This window comes from Ilyonectria robusta (assembly GCF_021365365.1).
Source record: "Ilyonectria robusta strain PMI_751 chromosome Unknown BGZ61scaffold_1, whole genome shotgun sequence".
NCBI classification, from domain to species: Eukaryota; Fungi; Ascomycota; class Sordariomycetes; order Hypocreales; family Nectriaceae; genus Ilyonectria; species Ilyonectria robusta.
In genome coordinates, this window is record NW_025764435.1 from 1,819,652 (window position 1) to 1,836,653 (window position 17,002).

Genomic DNA, 17,002 nt, shown 5'->3' on the forward strand with positions numbered 1-17,002 from the left:
TGCCATCATCCCCTGTCTCGCTGTTCAACATCCTCCCGAGACTCCGTCGACAGCCTGAAGGAGCCGGTATCATTGGTGGGCCGGTTCATAGGACCCAGACCATCATGACCTCAATAATTAGTGGCGCGTGGAGTGGAGTGGGCCAAATGTGATAGAAGACAGCAGGGGATGGTCAAGCCACACCTTTCCCGCCGCCACACGAGGCTGAAAGCTTGAAGGTTCCTGTGCAGAGAATCTGGAGCTGATTTGGCAGCCCTGCATCACGTCGCGCAAAGGATCATCGGCCAGCTTCAGCCTCTTGCCTGTCGTCACCCTTTACTTTTTGGGCAATTGGTCTTCCCTATAATCTCCAGATACTACTTCAAACGCCTCAACACCACCAAGATGGCTGTGGATTCTGCTGCCGAAGACGACAACCGCTCGCAAAAGCGCAGCCACTCCGAGTTTCGCGAAGTTGATGATGGTACGTTCACCATCCCCCAGCCCATGTCACGCGTATGCGCCCTAACAAACCTCCAGACAGCTCCTCCGACGATGACATGGGCCCGCAGCTGCCCTCCGAAGCGCCCAAGAAGAAGCGACGAGTCCTGCCCCACGAGAAGTTGTACGTCGCAGCGCTGCCCAAGGCCGCCCGCTACTCGAAATCCCTGATGCACAAGGAGCAAATCCTTTTTACGACGTGGACGCCCCTGACCGAGTTTCTGATAACCTCCTCCATCGACGGAGTGGTCAAGTTTTGGAAGAAGATTGCCCAGGGTATCGAGTTCGTCAAGGAGTTCAAGGCACACAACGGCGAGATCAAGTCGGTCTCTGTGAGCAAAGATGGGCGGAGCTTTGCAACTGCTGGGGCCGACGAGACGATCAAGATATTCGATGTCATTACCTTCGACCTGCTGTCCATGATCTCCCTCAGCTATTCGCCCAACTGCGTATGCTGGGTCCACACAAAGGCCGCCTCCGTGCCAATGCTTGCGGTATCGGAGCAGGGGAAGCCCCTGATACACATCTACGACGGCAGGGGAGAAAGGGAGGATGCTATCCATACGATAAAGGGCCTGCACAGAAGCCCTGTCCACTTGATGGCGTTCAACGAAGCGTACGATTGTGTGGTGTCCGCTGATGAGAACGGAATGCTGGAGTATTGGCGACCGAGCGGGAACTATGAGAAGCCCGACGAGGTTTTCCAGTACAAGAGTTCAACGAACCTCTTCGATTTCAAAAAGGCCAAGTCAGTACCGTCGTGCCTGACCATTTCCCCCAATGGCAAACATCTCGCAGCCTTCTCCCTGCCGGATCGGAAAATCCGCATTTTTGACTTTGCGACGGCGAAGCTGTATCGAACATACGACGAGTCTCTTCAGGCCACCGAAGAGATGCATCGAGCAGGAACGGGTTCTCATAAGCTGGACAACGTAGAGTTTGGGCGGAGGACGGCTCACGAGAGGGAAGTCGAGTCAGAGACTCTCAAGAACAAGTCCAATGTCATCTTCGACGAGTCTGGAAACTTTATCATGTACGGATCTATGATGGGAATCAAGGTCTTGAACACCTACACCAACCAGGTGGTCAAGGTGTACGGAAAGGACGAGAATTTCAGAGCCGTCAACCTTTCCATCTACCAGGGCCAGCCTCAAAAGAAGGGCATCACGACAGTTGAGATGGGCGCATCCAGCAACCCCCTGCTCCAGGAATCCGAGACCCGCGACCCGATTTTGGTGGCAACGGGTGTTGGCAAAGTTCGGTTTTACATGTTCTCAAACGAGGAGGACATCTCCAAGTCGACCCGAGACGTGCAAAACGAGCGACCGACGATGCTTGGGCACAAGAAGGATGCCAAGACGAAGGCAGCCGAAACAGGTACCGCGGCTGTCATCCACACTAGTTACGGCGACATTCACATCCGCCTCTTCCCCGACGCTGCGCCCAAGACGATCGAGAACTTTGTCACACACTCGAAGAATGGCTATTACAACAATACCATCTTTCACCGAGTGATTCGGAAGTTTATGATTCAGGGAGGAGACCCTCTAGGAGACGGCACCGGCGGTGAGAGTATCTGGGGAAGGGAGTTTGAGGATGAGTTTAGTAGTCTGAAGCACGACAAGCCGTTCACGGTGAGCATGGCCAATGCGGGACCCAACACGAACGCCAGCCAGTTTTTTATTACCACGGAGAAGACGGTAAGTTTCGAGTCCTATGCAAGCCTTGGAGCGTTGGTCGCTAACATGATGATAGCCGTGGTTGGATGGCAAGCACACTATCTTTGGACGTGCGACGCAGGGGTTCGATGTGATTCATAAAATTGAGGCGGCGAGAACCCACAAAGAGAAGCCGGAAGAGGACATTAAGATCCTCAACATCGACATTGTCTAAGAATGGTAAAGAGAGCGGTGACATGTTCTGGGATACGCGGCTGGTACCCGGTTGGGAAGCGGGAAGTGGAGGCGAGCGGCTGGCACGGCTTCTCCACCTGAGTGGATGAATGGAATGAGCTTAATACAGGTAGATATGATTGACGACAAATAAGCAAAAGCAAAAGCAACTGTGCCGGGTCGAAACCCATCTGTCAAGCAGCCAATTATCGGGATAGTGTCGTGGAGCCAATGAGGGCATGTAGCTGGCGGGCGTGGGTGGACGGGGAGATGCCACTCCCAGGGCGTAGAGGGGTCATGTCTCTCTCCCCAAGATGCATGCCACGATGGATGTCAAAGTTGTGTCAAGATGCATGTCAAAGTCATGTCAAGATGCATGTCAAAGCCATGTCAAAGTCATATGTGTCCAAAGTCGTGTCAATATGCATGTCAAAGTCATGTCTAGCTCAGCCCTTTGGCCGACAATTCGGGCGACAACTTGGCATGTCGCTAACCGTCTGGAGGGATCAACTAGGCCTGTGGCTATTGATAGCCGCGGGTCAGATGTGGCAAAAATAGTGAGAAAACGCGGAGGAGCTTGTTTTGGGGTATTGGCGGGCTGGACTTGAACGGAACGAAAGGTTTTCTTCCTGTTGCGCACTGGATGTGGCGGTCTGCCACGCGTAAAGCAGTCATCCAATTACTATCGGTATAGCGAACAGATGTTTCTCCCTGTTCGGTCATGATGCATGCATTGTACTGCGCGCGAGGGATTCCCAGGGCAGACGCACCACTGTAAATCGGGACTCCCTGCTGTAGGCTCCTCACTATAACTCGCTGTAGCGGTGGCCTCGTGGCGGGGTGCCGTACAACTCCTCCAATCATAGCGGGGCAGTTCGAAAGCCATCGCGCTGCCCGAGCGTGACACACCGACGCCGGCCGGCCGGCGCAAAGGGTAAGGGTATGTATTTTTTTCGGTGACTCCCTCCTCTCGACCTTTTACATTTACTTCGTACTAACAAACGTTGTTTCCTGGTCATATTCTCTCCTCGGGTCGTGGATTGAATTGCATTGTTTTGCCTCATTTCACTATTCCGTTACGTCTTTGATACCCTTTCATCGCCCATCCAAGTCATCATCATGGCGTCCGTACGTTCCCCTCCTTGCTACAGCTCCCCTCCCTCTCCCTAGCTTTGGTGGGGTGACTCACATAGCAACAGTTCATGTATGAAAACAAAAATGTTGGCAACAAGGCCGAGTCCGAGGATTGGAGAAGTAAGTCGTCTCCCCTGCTTTATCCATCATTGTTGCGCACCTGTTCCCTCTGCTTGCGCGCGCTGCTGCCCCCGTCATGATGCTCACCACCTCCAGTTCGCGGCTACAACCCTCTGACTTCTCCCGATCTGCTCCAACACGAGATCTCTCAGTCCGCCGAGTCCAAGCAAACCGTACTCCGCGGCCGTGACGAGGCCGTCGCAATTGTCAATGGCACCGACGAGAAGCACCGCCTGCTCGTCATCATTGGCCCCTGCTCCATCCACGACCCCGAGGCCGCCCTCGCCTACTGCGACCTCCTCCTCAAGGAGAAGGAGAAGCACAAGGACGAGCTCCTCATTGTCATGCGCTCGTACCTCGAGAAGCCCCGTACCACTGTTGGCTGGAAGGGCCTCATCAACGACCCTGACATCGATGGCAGCTTCAAGATCAACAAGGGTCTGCGCCTGTCGCGCCAGGTCTTCGTTGACCTGACCTCCAAGGGCATGCCCATTGCCAGTGAGATGCTCGATACCATCTCGCCTCAGTTCCTGGCCGATTTGCTCTCCGTCGGTGCCATTGGCGCCCGAACCACCGAGAGCCAGCTGCACCGCGAGCTTGCCAGTGGTCTCAGTTATCCCGTCGGTTTCAAGAACGGCACCGACGGCTCCCTCGGCGTTGCCATTGATGCCATTGGCGCTGCCCAACACCCTCACCACTTCCTCTCCGTCACCAAGCCCGGTGTCGTCGCTATTGTGGGCACTGAGGGCAACGACGACTGCTTCGTCATTCTGCGAGGCGGCACCAAGGGTACCAACTACGACGCCGCTAGCATCGCCGAGGCCAAGGCGGCTCTCCAAAAGAAGGGCGTCCGACACCGTCTGATGGTCGACTGCAGCCACGGAAACTCGCTCAAGAACCACAAGAACCAGCCCAAGGTTGCCGCTGACCTGGCTGGCCAAATTGCTGGGGGTGAGACGGCCATCATGGGTGTCATGATTGAGAGCAACATCAACGAGGGTAAGCTTCCGACCACTCCACACGCAGCCTTCGTACCTAGGCTAATATCATATAGGCAACCAGAAGGTCCCCGAGGAGGGCAAGTCTGGCCTGAAGTACGGCGTGAGCATTACCGATGCCTGCATCCACTGGGATGACACCGTCTCGGTGTTGGACACCCTTGCCCAGGCTGTCAAGGCCCGACGCAATGTCTTGGGCGTGACTATTTAAGTTGAAGAATTTATTGAGTGCAGTGCGCCGGTTCCTGTTGGGTCGGGAAATGGCTGCTGTGGCATTGGATGTTTAACCGTCTAAGCCGCGTGGGGACTGCACTTGTCGTAATTGGCGACGCATTTATGGTTGAAGGTTGGAGTTGTCTGGTTGTCGATTTACGGGATAGAAAAAAGCATCAAACATGCTACTGAGCCGATGCGGCCGGCTCATGTCAGGGAATAGTAAAAGCAATACGGTTGTTAGTGTGCAGTTTACCCTCTCGCGCCATTGCGACGATGAGCGGCATCGCATACTGTTTCATGTACGATAGCGCACTGTATGAAAACACACCCAAGACGTATGGGCGATCTGCAAAAACAGCCACCGGACCCACACTGTGCAACTGAGCTCCTAGCTGGCGTTTTTTGAATTGCCCAAACCACAGCCTTGTCATCCTGCCAACATAGAACTTTTTCGCCCAACGCCATCTCACGAACCCTTCGCGGCGCGAAACGCACCCAATCCCGCCGTGGGCGACTTCTTGCTCAGCACCTGACCAGCTGATACCCCCTCCAGCCACGTCAACACCTCATCTCCCGCCGCCCTCAGCTTTTCCCCCGAGACGCGGTTCTCGACTCGCGCGATTATGGCTCGCGACTATTCACCCCCCGAGTCTCCCCTCTCCTCGATGGACGAATCGGAGCCCTACGATGAGGATGGACACGAGGAGGAGGAGACGACCCTGCGACCGTCGAAGCGCCAGCGTCTCGATGCTGGCTCGACGACGTCCTCGGCAGTTGTCCCTGACGCTGAGCCTGAGACCGTGCCAGAGCCTGACGCCCTCGAGGGCATGTCGGACGTCTCATCTGATACTTCGGGCGACATCCCGAGCTCACCGATCAACGCGCGCCTTGATGAGGAGGACTTCCAGGACCAGGTCACTATTTGCGACTGGGACGGCTGTCCCGCCGGTGACCAGGGCAACATGGACAAGCTAGTCGAACACATCCACAACTCACATATTGAGAACCGACAGAAGAAATACACGTGCGAATGGAGGAGCTGTAACAGGAAGGGTCTTCCTCATGCTAGCGGCTATGCCCTCAAGGCTCATATGCGCAGCCACACGAGGGAGAAGCCCTTCTATTGCTATTTGCCGGGTATGATTTATCCTCCACCTCAACTAATCGGATAGGGGCTAACCAAAGCGCAGAGTGCGACAGGTCATTTACTAGATCCGACGCGTTGGCGAAGCATATGCGTACGGTGCACGAGACGGAGGCGCTGCGGCCATCCGACCCCGTCCCCAAGTCGATGCAGTCTGGCACCCTTGGCAAGGGAGGGAAGCTCAAGATCATCATCAAGACACCTCAATCACACGGCGCTACGGAAGACGGCTTAGATGATGCGGCCAATGGCGACGACCACAACTCGGAGTACTTTACGGCCTTGCCGGAGGAGCTGTTCGGAAGCGAGGAGTTGGCGTACCCCGTCGACAAGCTCTACCGCAAGTGCTACTGGGAGGCCAAGTGGGCTGAGGATGTCGGTGAATCTCTGAAGAAGGAGTGCAAGGAGTGGGAGGACCTCTATTACAAGGAGTGGCTAGAGAAGGAGGTGCTCCTATCGCAGGTGATCAAGAGCGAGGTGAATTGGCATGATCGACGACAGGCCATTCTCTCTGGCGCCGCCGACGTGCAGGTTCCTGGAGCCGTGGAGAGCGTGGAGGGAGAGGTCAATGGCACTAAGATGGAGGTGGAGGAGGTCTAGGATGCCGATTCTGCCAACGGGACCAGTTCGCCAGAGACGACAGCGACACCTCGTCGATCCAGCAGGATCCGTCCACGCACCGGCGTCTCATGGGCTTTGTAACATCACACTTGTACGGAGAGGAGTTGACGGAGTTGGTTATTTGAATTTCGGGGACGGGACACTCGAGGAAGAAGCGGCTTGTTATTTTTCTCTACGTCCAGCATAATAAATGCAAAAAGAGCAATGAACTATTTTACACCATCTTTGCGCCAATCCCTACAGGGCCTTCTTCTTGGAGCGATACGACTGGGAGTTTGTGAAGGGGAACCCGCTCGTGCTCTGGTCGAAGTGGTGGTTGCGGCTGACCATGGCCTTGTCGCCAGCGAACATGACGCAGTACAGCCCGAAGCTGGCAAAGACGGTGCTGCCGATGCAGCCGAACAGGTAGCCCGACTCGCCGGTCCAGGTGTAGCGGCCGTAGCAGTAGAATGCGGCGGAGGTGTGATGGAGGGTTGAGACGAGGACCGTGGCGCTGGCGTAGGGAGAGACTTCGTCCGAGGAAGCTGTCGGCGACGGGGGAGGTCAGTAGGAGTCCTAGAAGCTTGGGGGGACCAGGGGAGCACGGAACCGTCTGCAGAAGAGGTGAGCGGCACGGCGCCGGAGAGGACGACGACGATGAGCCCGAGGGCAAGGAGGGCGAAGCCGAGGGAGCGCGCGAAGTAGACCTCGAGAGCTGGGAGATGGTCAGCGGGCTGCTCGCCCATCGGACGCAATGGCAAGGGTGGAAAACGCACGGCTTGAGGCCTCGCTCTCGGCGCGCAGGATGGAGCCGATAAAGGACGGCCAGATGATCAGAGGCAGCGCCTGGGTGCTCAGCCAGGCGAGGTTGCCGAAGCTATAAGATGCGATTGCCTGTGATGGGTGTCGTCAGCAGTGAAGATGGTGATGGGCCGTGTTGAGGGGTGTCTGCGACGGTGACGTACGCTCATGGCACCAGATTGCGGGATGCAGGATATTTTCTATTTGGTTCCCGGGTCTTGAGAATGCGCAGCGAGGATACTCAATCTCAATTTCAATCTACAGCTATGAAGCTCTGAGAGAGGTCACCATGAAGGTCAAGCCCATGGCACCACACACGAGGCAGCCAACCAGACCATTCGAGCCACCCAGCGTCGACGTCACCGGCCGGAGCGCGAACCGGCGACACGCCTGGCGACCCCCGCAACCGCAAGCCCCCTACAGCACAACCCTCTGAAAGACGCCCCAGCGCCCCAGCGCCCTAGCCCCGGAGCAGCCAGGCGCGCTGGAAACATTTCGCCTCCCTTCCATCGCCCTCCAGGACCGCCGCCCAATGGCCTGAACATCCGCTGGAACCCGCTGCCGCCACCCACTCCAGGCCTCCTCCTCCTCCCCCGCTATGGGCCACGCCGATCTCGCCTCGTCCGTCGTTCCGCGGGGCCAGTTTTTTTCTTCTCTTATCGCCCGATAGTAAACCATTGCAAATCCTCACGCTTTAATTGCGCAGCCCGCATCTCCTAGGAGCCAGGAACGGATCCCGTGTGTCGGCACTCCGAGGAGTTACGCATTATAAGTCCACGGCCAACTGCGCTCCCGTACACGTCGAGACCTTTCCCCGTCCTTCCCCTTATCTTTTGCCCGCTTTCTGTCACATCCAGCCCTCTTTTGACTCATAGATTTAGTGTCCCCACGGCTCAGCAGTACATAATCGCTTCTTGATACCTACCTACCTAAAAACGTTTGCAGCCATTTATTTGTCAGCTGCTTTGCGCTTGCGCCTGGAGAAACGGCAGAAAAAAATCCAAAAGAGGGAAACCCCATATTCTAAAGAGAGAGTTCCCGCCACTGCTTAAAACACAACCACCATCGGCGACGACAAAAGCATCCTTCTCATAACACAACGTCTCGCGCGACACACAGCAGCCGCTCACTTCCCCCACTACACCCGGCGCCATGAGTGCCATTCTCTCCGCCGACGACCTGAACGACTTCATCTCCCCCGGAGTCGCCTGCATCAAGCCTGTCGAGACCCTCCCCTTGGCCCCGTCCCCGCAATACGACGAGACCGAAGTTATCCTCGACGGCCAGCAACCCGCCGCCAGCAACCCCAACGATCCCGCCCAGATCTCCCTCACCGACTGCCTCGCCTGCTCCGGCTGCGTCACATCCGCCGAGGCCGTGCTTGTCAGCCTGCAAAGCCATGCCGAAGTGCTCGCCACCCTCGAAGCGGCGCCCGCTCTCCGGGTAGTGGGGCCGGACAACAATGGCAAGTTCAGCGTACAGGGGCTGGAGAATGAAAAGGCCAAGCTGTTTGTTGCCAGTGTGAGTCCCCAGACCAGGGCCAATCTGGCGGCTGCGTGCGGTGGCAATGTCTCAGAGAGGGAGGTGTCTCACATGATCGACAACTTGTTGAGGGGTCCAGACGGCATTGCCAATGGCGGCAAGTGGAAGAACGAGTTCACATGGGTTGTCGACACCAATGTTGCGAGAGAGGCAACCCTCGTCCTTGGCGCTGACGAGGTCCTCGCCGCTCAAGGGACTGCTGCTCCCAAAAACCCCATCCTAGCATCATCATGCCCCGGCTGGGTGTGCTATGCTGAGAAGACACACCCTCATGTCCTCCCTCACCTGTCCAAGGTGAAATCACCACAGGCCCTCATGGGTACCATGTTGAAGACCACACTAAGCCGGGTACTGGACATCTCACCAAGTCGAATTTGGCATCTGGCTGTCATGCCCTGTTTCGACAAGAAGCTTGAGGCGAGTCGCGAAGAGTTGACCGAAGAAGTCTGGGCTGGGGGCCTTTCAGGAGGTCGAGGAGTTCGCGATGTCGACTGTGTCATCACAAGCAAGGAGGTTCTCATGCTTGCTGAATCCAGGAGACTCAATTTCTTCGACATCCCTAAAACACCCCTTTCCAACTCTACCTCGACGCCATTTCCCGATCCAAAAATTAATAAATTCCTATTCCCCCACAGGACTTCCAGGAATCCTCCTCGCGAGGCTGGTTCCTCCGGGGGACTTTTATATCACATCCTCCAAAGTCGGGCAGCACAGACTCCCGGCGCAGAGATTGTCACCAGCCGCGGTCGCAATGTCGACGTGGCAGAATATTCAGTCGTAGTTAACGGCGAGCCGATATTCAAGGCCGCTCGATACTATGGATTCAGAAACATCCAGAATCTGGTCCGGCGGCTAAGACCCGCGCGGCCATCACGCATGCCGGGTGGAAAGCCCTTCGGCAGCGCTCGCAGGCCGGTTGGGAAATCAGCCTCGCTTGAGCACAGCTATGTCGAGGTAATGGCTTGTCCGGGAGGGTGCACCAACGGCGGAGGCCAGGTCAAGGTTGACGACCCCGTTGTCATGGACCGCAAGAATGTGACCGGAAAGCCGGGTCCACAAGAACAGAAGGACTGGCTTGCAGAGATTGACGAGGCTTACTTCTCCGGAGAGGAGGCCGAAGTCGATATTGGCGAGGAGGTTTCTGGAGATATCGTTGGTGGCATCTCCCGCTCGTACATAAATGATACCCTGGCGCATTGGGCGGAGGTCACAGGCATTGGCTTGGATAGACTTGCATTCACGAGCTATCGTGAGGTGATTAGCGACGTTGGAAAGGACAAGACCACAGATACCGAGAGGGTGGTGCAGCTGGCTGGAAAGATTGGAGGTGGATGGTAAGGGTAAGCTGGTCGATAGATAAAATCGATAAATCAACTCTCCTTGGCACCTCGCTGAGCGAAGCCAAACCCTCCCCGCCCACTCCCGTCTGGTCCTCTCGGTGCTCGAATTGGGTTCTGGTCTGCCTTTGACGGATTTGAATTGTCATTTGCCCTTCGTGGTGCTGTGGACGACTCTGGCTTAGGCGTAAAGTTGGGGTCGTATAGCTCACGGCCGGACCCTGAGGGGTTGAGCGGTCTTCGAGGGGCGTCAAACTGACGGTTGTCGAATTGGCGATTGTCGAATTGACGGTTGTCGAATTGGCGGTTCTCGTTGTTGTTGCGGTACCCTCCTCTACCTCGGCCTCGTCCCCGGGGAGCAAAGTGTCCGTCGGATCGGGGTGGGGTAACTGCGCCTGGTGACGACGCCCCAGACGACGGATTCGACTCCCCAAAGATCTTTGCGCGGGCTTCCTCGTAGCGACGCTGCTTCTCCTCGCGGTCCCTCTTCTGCTTTGCGCGGATTTCCTCCGGGCTGAGTTGGACCTCCTTCTTCGCCTCTTCCTCGTCGTCGATCAACTTGCCCGTTACGGGATCCCGCTTCGCAATCATGGGTTTCCGGCTGAGCACCTTCACCTGGGGCTTAAAGGCGTTGGCGAGGGGGACGCTGGCGTTGGCTTCGACGTAGTGGAACGTCTGGGGGGAATCGCTGTTGGAGAAAAGAAAGTGTCAACTATAACTCCGAAGCCGCCCTTCAGTAGAAGGAGGGGAAGGGTGAGCTTACGCAGACTCCCAGATTCTTCGATTCGCCTCGGCATGCTGCGCGAGGCGCTCCGCCTTACTAAGGGGAGCCTGGGGTTCTGGCTGTTGCGGCTGCTGCTGGTCCTCGTTGGCGACCTTGTCTGCCTGGCTCTCCCAGTCGTCCTCCCACGCATCCGGGACCGCCGTCTGCTTCCCCATTGTCGTCGGATTTGTGGCTGCGTCGTGCGGTAGAGTTTTGAGATTCAAATTGCGGAATCAGGTGCGGTGTGTCTCGGCGATGAATGCACTGCTGGGCCTGGCCGGTGAGTTGTGACGTGGGAATCGGAGTTACGCAAATAAGGGTTTTCGAAGGGTTGAAAGAGGTGGTGATCTTTGGGCCAGGTTTGGGCACCCTGTGTAGGAGGCATGGGCGTGGGGCTGCTGGTAATGAATTGCACCAAGCTGGGGACCGTGAGGGACATGGCGACAACCTGGGGCCCGGCGCGACAGCCGCAGAAGCGCTTGTCACTCCGAAGTCGCTTCTGCCAGAGCTGCTGGCCCAGCGCACCTGGCCACGGGCCACAGGCTACAGGCTACGGTACCTAGCGCCGAGATCCGCCCTGGCTTTGTGGGGTGGCTTGTCGGTGGCGGGGCAGACAGACCCCGAGGCTGAGCCGCGCATTCATCCGTCAGATGCAACAACAGCTCCAGATATATCCCTTTAGATTCATATCCAGCATCTGAAACAGCAGTGCTGTTGCCGGTAGGCGTATTGAACGTCCCTCTCAAGCCCGCCCTCTTCTCCATAAGCGCCTTTTCGGCCTCAGAATATCGGGCGGATTCTGTTCATCGCCCCTCCTTCAGGACCAGATGACCGATAACGCGGGCGCCAACACGAGTGCGAGGAGAACTAAGGAGGAGTTTGAGTCGGCGAAGTCGAAACTGGTGGACCAGAAGTTCACCATGAGTATGTTTTATCCACCTCACCTCTGCCAATGTCGTCGTGCTGCACCATGCATCTGCCGATGAGCTAGCCCCAGCTGATGACAACTCTCCAGAGCATTACCCCGACCCGCTGGTGCCGCGGGCCAAGGACACGTCCAAACCCCAAGGAGTAACGCCCGACATGGAGCAAAGGTGGCTCAAGATGATAAACGACTCCAAGCAGTGAGTTGTCATTCGTCCAGAAATCTGGATATGTCTGACCGCTATGGTGTCGCCGTCTTGAAGGGAGCGGTGAGAACTTGGCTGCCACCGGCTTCGAGCCAACAAACTTCGCGTCATGCTCGCGGCTCATTTCGGAAAAGGGAGGAAGTGTTGTCCAAAAATTGTTTCCGTCGGTGCTTGAATTTTGTCTTCGTATTGTGACCATTGCAGACTTGTGGTTGGCGTGTCTTGGGCACCAAGCATAAAATAACCACGGGTTGAGAATGACATATATAGCAGACACAGAGTGTTGATTGGATATTTCTGCAGTATATTTTAGGCTCGGAGGTAATTACCTCAGGATCATTATCGATGAAGAATTTGTAATTTCACATTAGTTATGCATATTGATTGGTATCGGACACGGAATTCAGCAGCATCAGCATTGGCTCGAGGGTACCATTATGCTGGACGTGAGAGTACCCAACATGGTTAAAAAAAAATAGGCTCGATAGATATATGTGTGTTAATCACACATATCTACGCATAGGATCAATCCAAGCCAGATGAACATCGGCCCACCCTGAACACGAACTTTGAAACCCAAATATGGTGTATTTAATTCCTTCTTACGAGTATCATTTGAACCTCGTCGCTTACAGCTTCCATCGCGTCATTACCTTTGCCTTGCCAATGATACGAAGTCACACGAGATGCCATACACCCGCCATAAAATCTATTCGTCTGTAAAGATCGAGCTTTTGCGGGCAGATCAGCCATTTCCCCCGAGAAAAGGAACTCCGATATTACGCGCATTAGATTGTTGGTAACACAGCCATTACAACCGGGAAGAAGGCTGTACCCCCACGGCGTTGGTGCTACAGTGTATTAGATGTATACCTGAAGTTTTCGCGTAAGCGGTGCTCAAAAGCAGGATATAGATGGCCACAACTGAGACGACGTCGCTCACATGCTTCAAGGCCGCATTCCACCTGACGCAACCATCTGTCCGGCAGCTGAACCACACGCACTAGGGGTTGCTGAATATGACGTGTGACATACACCTGCCTGGAAAGTCCGAGTCGCAGCTGTCTGTTCTTTTTCGCTCCTTCCATCCATTCCTCTTATCCATCCATCCGAGCCACGGGGTTGCTGGATATGCGCGGTGAGACATGTGACGTGATTTGTCGTTACACGAGGCCGTGGATCCGGGGTGTTGCAACCGCGCAAATGGCCCAATGATCCATGGTACATTGAAAGGACGGCTACAAAGGTACGCAATCACGCCGTGGGGTGACCGGCCCATTGGGACCAAAGGACCGTGGGGTGGCGGACATGGATATTTCGCCGGCCGTATTGGAACGTGGGCTGGATGGGAGGCGAACAGGTAGGTATGCTCCTCACGTCTCTTCTGCTAGGTATCATGAGACCACTGACAAGGATTAAATGTGCAAATTTGACATCACAATAATGGGTGTATAGTCTAGGTACCTTACGGTCTTGGCAAAACATGTAAAAGAAATCAGTACCAATACCACTTACAATAATACCCCTTGGGATTTATTATGCCCGACCTTAACTGATATTTTAAGTGCTATTGCAATAGTGAGAAATCCAGGTTCCTAAAAATATTTTGATAGCAAGCAGCTCCGATTGGAAACCTGTCGCCGCATTGACTACCACACGGAAAGGAAAGCTGGGGACAAAGAATACCGCTAAGCATGGATATATTTAATCCTCGCGGGATGTACCTCTGACGCCAACACCAAATCCTGGACATCATGTTGGCATTGAGGTGTGGGTGACTTGGCTTCACATGGAGCGGAATGCACAAAGTTTGCGCCCGATTTAAGTCACTTCTACCATACGCTCGTCTATATTGGACCATAGTTGACCATGGTTTATCGCCAATATAAAGGTTAAGGTAAGGGTTAGAGTAAAATATTTATCTTTATCTTTATTTTATAGAATTGACGACGTCATTATGTACAAGCAGGAGATAGTAGCCTATGATGCTTACCTACTCAAGTTCTCACGGTACAAATAATTAGGTGCAAACTTTCTGCGTCCCACTGTACAAGCAACACTGAGTCGGGCTCCGAGCATGCGGCGAGGCTTTCGACAAGAAATGTGAGGCAACCGGCAGACTTGACAAGTATACAATCAGCCACGGTTGATGTCGTACTCTCACTATAAGCGATCCTGTCGGTCCGTAATGGTGGCAATGCATTTCCCAGCGCCTCAGCCGGATAGTCATACAAGCCTCGCTTCAGCCGCAAGCCAAGCCAGGGGCTTATTCTTCAAGCGGTCAGGAATCCGATTATTCCCTCCCAACCTAAGATGTCGGGCCCTGGCCTTTCGCTTCGGCATTGGCACCCCCTGCACCTAGGCCTCGGCATGTTGACAGACCACAGGTAAGACACAAGCTTACGACAAGAGCTTACACGTTGCCTGCCAGTGAGGATTACACGAGTCAAGGGAAGCAGAGATTAGGTCTGGAGTAAATTAATAGGAGGTCGGCGCTATTAAGGAGTTCGGATACCCAATCCCACGGTTCGCAGTCAATGGCCAATGCTGGGTCCTAGCTGCGAGGTTGGAGCCGCCGGGTGGTGGGTACTAGGATGCCCCAGCTTCGTCGCGTGCCCTTACTGGAGAGCGTCATGGCCAAGAACTGGCTAATTCGATATCTTGGGGGCACGCTGCGTCAAAGTGCGTGGCCAGAAAGAAAGAAAAAAAAGTCATTTGCTAACCTCGTGACCTGTGATATCTGACAGGTGATGCTTGCGAGAAAAAATAAAATTGCTTGGATGCAGGCCGGTGCCAACGGTGTCAGGACTGGGAGGCTTGATGCAGCAATGGCTGAGCATCGCGCACCCCGAACAAAGGTCCCGCGCTGCGAAAGACAGCAGCAATTGCCCTGACCGACTTCTCCGTCAGATCTCCTGCAGGACAAGCATGAGCAGCTGAGGTGAGTCTGACATGGGTTCGTCAACTAAGAAATCAGATGCCGAGCGGCTTTGACATGACTCTGAATTCGAGTCATGGCTGCGCAGCTGTGTATGTACTTGGCTATCTATGTGTGCTGGGGCCTCCCAGCGAGATAGATACAATCCCGAAATACCCGACTTGACTCACTATCCGACACATTTCGAATGACTTGCATCGACTCTCCCGCAGTTGTCTCGCCTGCCACCACTCCATGTCTCGCCTGTTCGCCGCCACGCAGCGTTATCCAGCGTGCCGTAATCCCTAAGCAAATAGTCTGGGCAGAGGTCCTGCGGAGCTATGCAAGCCCGCCAAACCCACCAGCGGAGCAGGGCCCCGCTTTGCGTGCCCGCCAGCCGTCCACAGAGAACAGAGCATCGATCGCCTCCACCGGCCGCGCAGCCGCGCATCAGCTTCAGTGGAGGAGTTGGTCGCACTGTGAACTTGGGACTGTGGGCGGCTTCTGCGAGAAGCGGGAGGGCCGTGTCATGCAACTGGAGGTCGTCTCGGGCCTTCCAGAAACCACCACATCAACGCCCCCAAGAACAGGACTCAGCGGCTCGCTCGTGTTCAAAGACTCGCCCCTCCATCGGATCTCGATGCGCCAATCTGACCCAGGGCTCGATCCGCCAGCCCGGCCTCAAGAACTAGAAGGATTAAGGTAAGTAGGTACCTTACCTAGGTCAGGGATCTCACCCAAGAAGGAGGGGTCATGGTGCTGGGTGGCGGATCCCCTTGGGGCGGATGGCGCCGAGCCTTGCAACACAGCGCAGTTCCGAAGAACTTTCCATGGAGAATTGATAGGGATCTGAGATGAGCATGTACCAGTACCAGTACTGGACTGCGCTGACCATGACCGCCTGCACAGGCACCTGGGGTTGTTTGAAGCGAGGGAAACCGCGGCAAACCCGACGAGGCGGCACGGTATCAAACTCGCCGAGCATCAACCCTCACTGTTGGGGGAACGCCGATGCACATCGAGAATCAGCATCGCAATACCTCCCGCCTCCCCCACCTCGGTCAACTCTAAATGCCCCCTCCGTCAGAGCCGACTGCGTTCGTCCTCCCTCCCAAGCTCGACGAGGACAAGTGTCGCGGGCTCTTGGTCGCGGACCCTCTCAGCGCCTGCTCTAGTTGCCTCGGTCGCGGCGCACTGTACGGCGGCTTTAACCTCGCCCAGCCCACCCTCACTTCGCCCCAAAAGACATCTTATCATCTTCTCCAGCAGCTCCTCTCTGCAGCTCCATCTTCCCTCCTCCCAACATAAACCGTCGTCTTCTGGACGCCCTTCTCTCGTCACTGCCCTCACAACCTCCCATCTCCGATCTCGCGACCACCGCAAGGCGTACGGCGACGCCTTCGACGGCCTTCCATCTCGAAGCTTGCCGCTATCGACCCCCGCCGTCCCGGACCCGGCCTGCCTACCTGCTCCTGAGCCGCCGTGGTAGCCCACCTCCAGCTGTCGCCGCCATGACGGGCACGGAGAGTGCAGCTTCCAACCAAGGCGGCTTTGATCTGCTGCGACGAGCTACGCAGGCGATGATGTCAAAGTACGTGATCTACACGATTTCTCTGTTATCTTCCCTCTTCCCCGACCTTGCCCACAACCTCTGCTGCGTATCTCCCTTCTCCACCGAACCCGTATTTGCAGTCGCATCCTCGTCCCCATTGCGGCCCAAAGCTGGTGTCCGCTGTCCCCATCCCGTCTCGTCGTTTTTCTGGAGCCAGGTCTTGGCCAGCACCGGGTCCCTGGCAATCGTGGTCCCGGCTTTGCAAGAGCCCCTCACCGGCCCTCACAGGGGTGGCGATGGACATGGCGGCTTCAGGCTTCAGCACCTGTGCACAGCGGGCCCGGCTGTCGAGTCAGAGTCTCCTTCAGGCTAGTCG

At 55.7% G+C, this 17,002-nt stretch overlaps 8 protein-coding genes across 8 annotated transcripts; 6 read left to right on the forward strand and 2 right to left on the reverse strand.

Annotated features, from left to right (window-relative positions):
* Window positions 1–253: 253 nt before the first annotated feature.
* On the forward strand, window positions 254–2,570 carry BGZ61DRAFT_378027 (uncharacterized protein). Its single transcript, XM_046242584.1, has 3 exons — window positions 254–463; window positions 520–2,180; window positions 2,236–2,570. The coding sequence occupies exons 1-3, from the start codon at window positions 385–387 to the stop codon at window positions 2,371–2,373; spliced, it is 1,878 nt and encodes a 625-aa protein (XP_046112073.1). The 5' UTR covers window positions 254–384; the 3' UTR covers window positions 2,374–2,570.
* Window positions 2,571–3,355: 785 nt separating this feature from the next.
* Window positions 3,356–5,213, forward strand: BGZ61DRAFT_438014 (uncharacterized protein). The gene is made up of 4 exons (XM_046244194.1): window positions 3,356–3,500; window positions 3,572–3,626; window positions 3,723–4,625; window positions 4,681–5,213. Exons 1-4 carry the CDS (start codon window positions 3,492–3,494, stop codon window positions 4,833–4,835), a joined length of 1,122 nt encoding a protein of 373 aa, XP_046112074.1. The 5' UTR covers window positions 3,356–3,491; the 3' UTR covers window positions 4,836–5,213.
* Window position 5,214: 1 nt separating this feature from the next.
* On the forward strand, window positions 5,215–6,808 carry BGZ61DRAFT_378034 (uncharacterized protein). Its single transcript, XM_046242585.1, has 2 exons — window positions 5,215–5,977; window positions 6,031–6,808. Exons 1-2 carry the CDS (start codon window positions 5,464–5,466, stop codon window positions 6,582–6,584), a joined length of 1,068 nt encoding a protein of 355 aa, XP_046112075.1. The 5' UTR covers window positions 5,215–5,463; the 3' UTR covers window positions 6,585–6,808.
* Window positions 6,809–6,810: 2 nt separating this feature from the next.
* On the reverse strand, window positions 6,811–7,720 carry BGZ61DRAFT_438017 (uncharacterized protein). Its single transcript, XM_046244195.1, has 4 exons — window positions 7,550–7,720; window positions 7,361–7,478; window positions 7,195–7,299; window positions 6,811–7,129 (listed from the first exon to the last, which is right to left on the reverse strand). Exons 1-4 carry the CDS (start codon window positions 7,553–7,555, stop codon window positions 6,843–6,845), a joined length of 516 nt encoding a protein of 171 aa, XP_046112076.1. The 5' UTR covers window positions 7,556–7,720; the 3' UTR covers window positions 6,811–6,842.
* An 817-nt stretch (window positions 7,721–8,537) lies between these two features.
* BGZ61DRAFT_336912 (iron hydrogenase) lies at window positions 8,538–10,265 on the forward strand (the record flags this gene model as incomplete). Its single annotated transcript, XM_046239006.1, has 1 exon — window positions 8,538–10,265. The coding sequence occupies one exon, from the start codon at window positions 8,538–8,540 to the stop codon at window positions 10,263–10,265; it is 1,728 nt and encodes a 575-aa protein (XP_046112077.1).
* A 32-nt stretch (window positions 10,266–10,297) lies between these two features.
* BGZ61DRAFT_525443 (uncharacterized protein) lies at window positions 10,298–11,203 on the reverse strand (the record flags this gene model as incomplete). Its single annotated transcript, XM_046252761.1, has 2 exons — window positions 10,298–10,952; window positions 11,028–11,203. 2 exons carry the CDS (start codon window positions 11,201–11,203, stop codon window positions 10,298–10,300), a joined length of 831 nt encoding a protein of 276 aa, XP_046112078.1.
* Window positions 11,204–11,854: 651 nt separating this feature from the next.
* BGZ61DRAFT_525444 (uncharacterized protein) lies at window positions 11,855–12,155 on the forward strand (the record flags this gene model as incomplete). The annotated part of the gene is made up of 2 exons (XM_046252762.1): window positions 11,855–11,951; window positions 12,043–12,155. The coding sequence occupies 2 exons, from the start codon at window positions 11,855–11,857 to the stop codon at window positions 12,153–12,155; spliced, it is 210 nt and encodes a 69-aa protein (XP_046112079.1).
* A 2,746-nt stretch (window positions 12,156–14,901) lies between these two features.
* BGZ61DRAFT_12505 (uncharacterized protein) lies at window positions 14,902–16,603 on the forward strand. Its single transcript, XM_046237081.1, has 2 exons — window positions 14,902–15,776; window positions 15,984–16,603. Exons 1-2 carry the CDS (start codon window positions 15,283–15,285, stop codon window positions 16,561–16,563), a joined length of 1,074 nt encoding a protein of 357 aa, XP_046112080.1. The 5' UTR covers window positions 14,902–15,282; the 3' UTR covers window positions 16,564–16,603.
* Window positions 16,604–17,002: the final 399 nt, after the last annotated feature.

Excerpts from the sequence above, each read along its gene's own strand:
- BGZ61DRAFT_378027 (XM_046242584.1), top strand. The coding sequence starts at position 385 with ATGGCTGTGGATTCTGCTGCCGAAGACGACAACCGCTCGCAAAAGCGC. Across the intron at positions 464-519 it reads GTTTCGCGAAGTTGATGATG|ACAGCTCCTCCGACGATGAC; the intron begins GTACGTTCACCA and ends ACAAACCTCCAG. Across the intron at positions 2,181-2,235 it reads TTATTACCACGGAGAAGACG|CCGTGGTTGGATGGCAAGCA; the intron begins GTAAGTTTCGAG and ends ACATGATGATAG.
- BGZ61DRAFT_438014 (XM_046244194.1), top strand. Across the intron at positions 3,627-3,722 it reads CGAGTCCGAGGATTGGAGAA|TTCGCGGCTACAACCCTCTG; the intron begins GTAAGTCGTCTC and ends CACCACCTCCAG. Across the intron at positions 4,626-4,680 it reads TGAGAGCAACATCAACGAGG|GCAACCAGAAGGTCCCCGAG; the intron begins GTAAGCTTCCGA and ends AATATCATATAG.
- BGZ61DRAFT_378034 (XM_046242585.1), top strand. The coding sequence starts at position 5,464 with ATGGCTCGCGACTATTCACCCCCCGAGTCTCCCCTCTCCTCGATGGAC. Across the intron at positions 5,978-6,030 it reads CTTCTATTGCTATTTGCCGG|AGTGCGACAGGTCATTTACT; the intron begins GTATGATTTATC and ends ACCAAAGCGCAG.
- BGZ61DRAFT_438017 (XM_046244195.1), bottom strand. Across the intron at positions 7,300-7,360 it reads CGAGAGCGAGGCCTCAAGCC|CTCTCGAGGTCTACTTCGCG; the intron begins GTGCGTTTTCCA and ends ACCATCTCCCAG. Across the intron at positions 7,130-7,194 it reads GCTCACCTCTTCTGCAGACG|CTTCCTCGGACGAAGTCTCT; the intron begins GTTCCGTGCTCC and ends CGTCGCCGACAG.
- BGZ61DRAFT_12505 (XM_046237081.1), top strand. The coding sequence starts at position 15,283 with ATGACTTGCATCGACTCTCCCGCAGTTGTCTCGCCTGCCACCACTCCA. Across the intron at positions 15,777-15,983 it reads CAAGAACTAGAAGGATTAAG|GCACCTGGGGTTGTTTGAAG; the intron begins GTAAGTAGGTAC and ends CCGCCTGCACAG.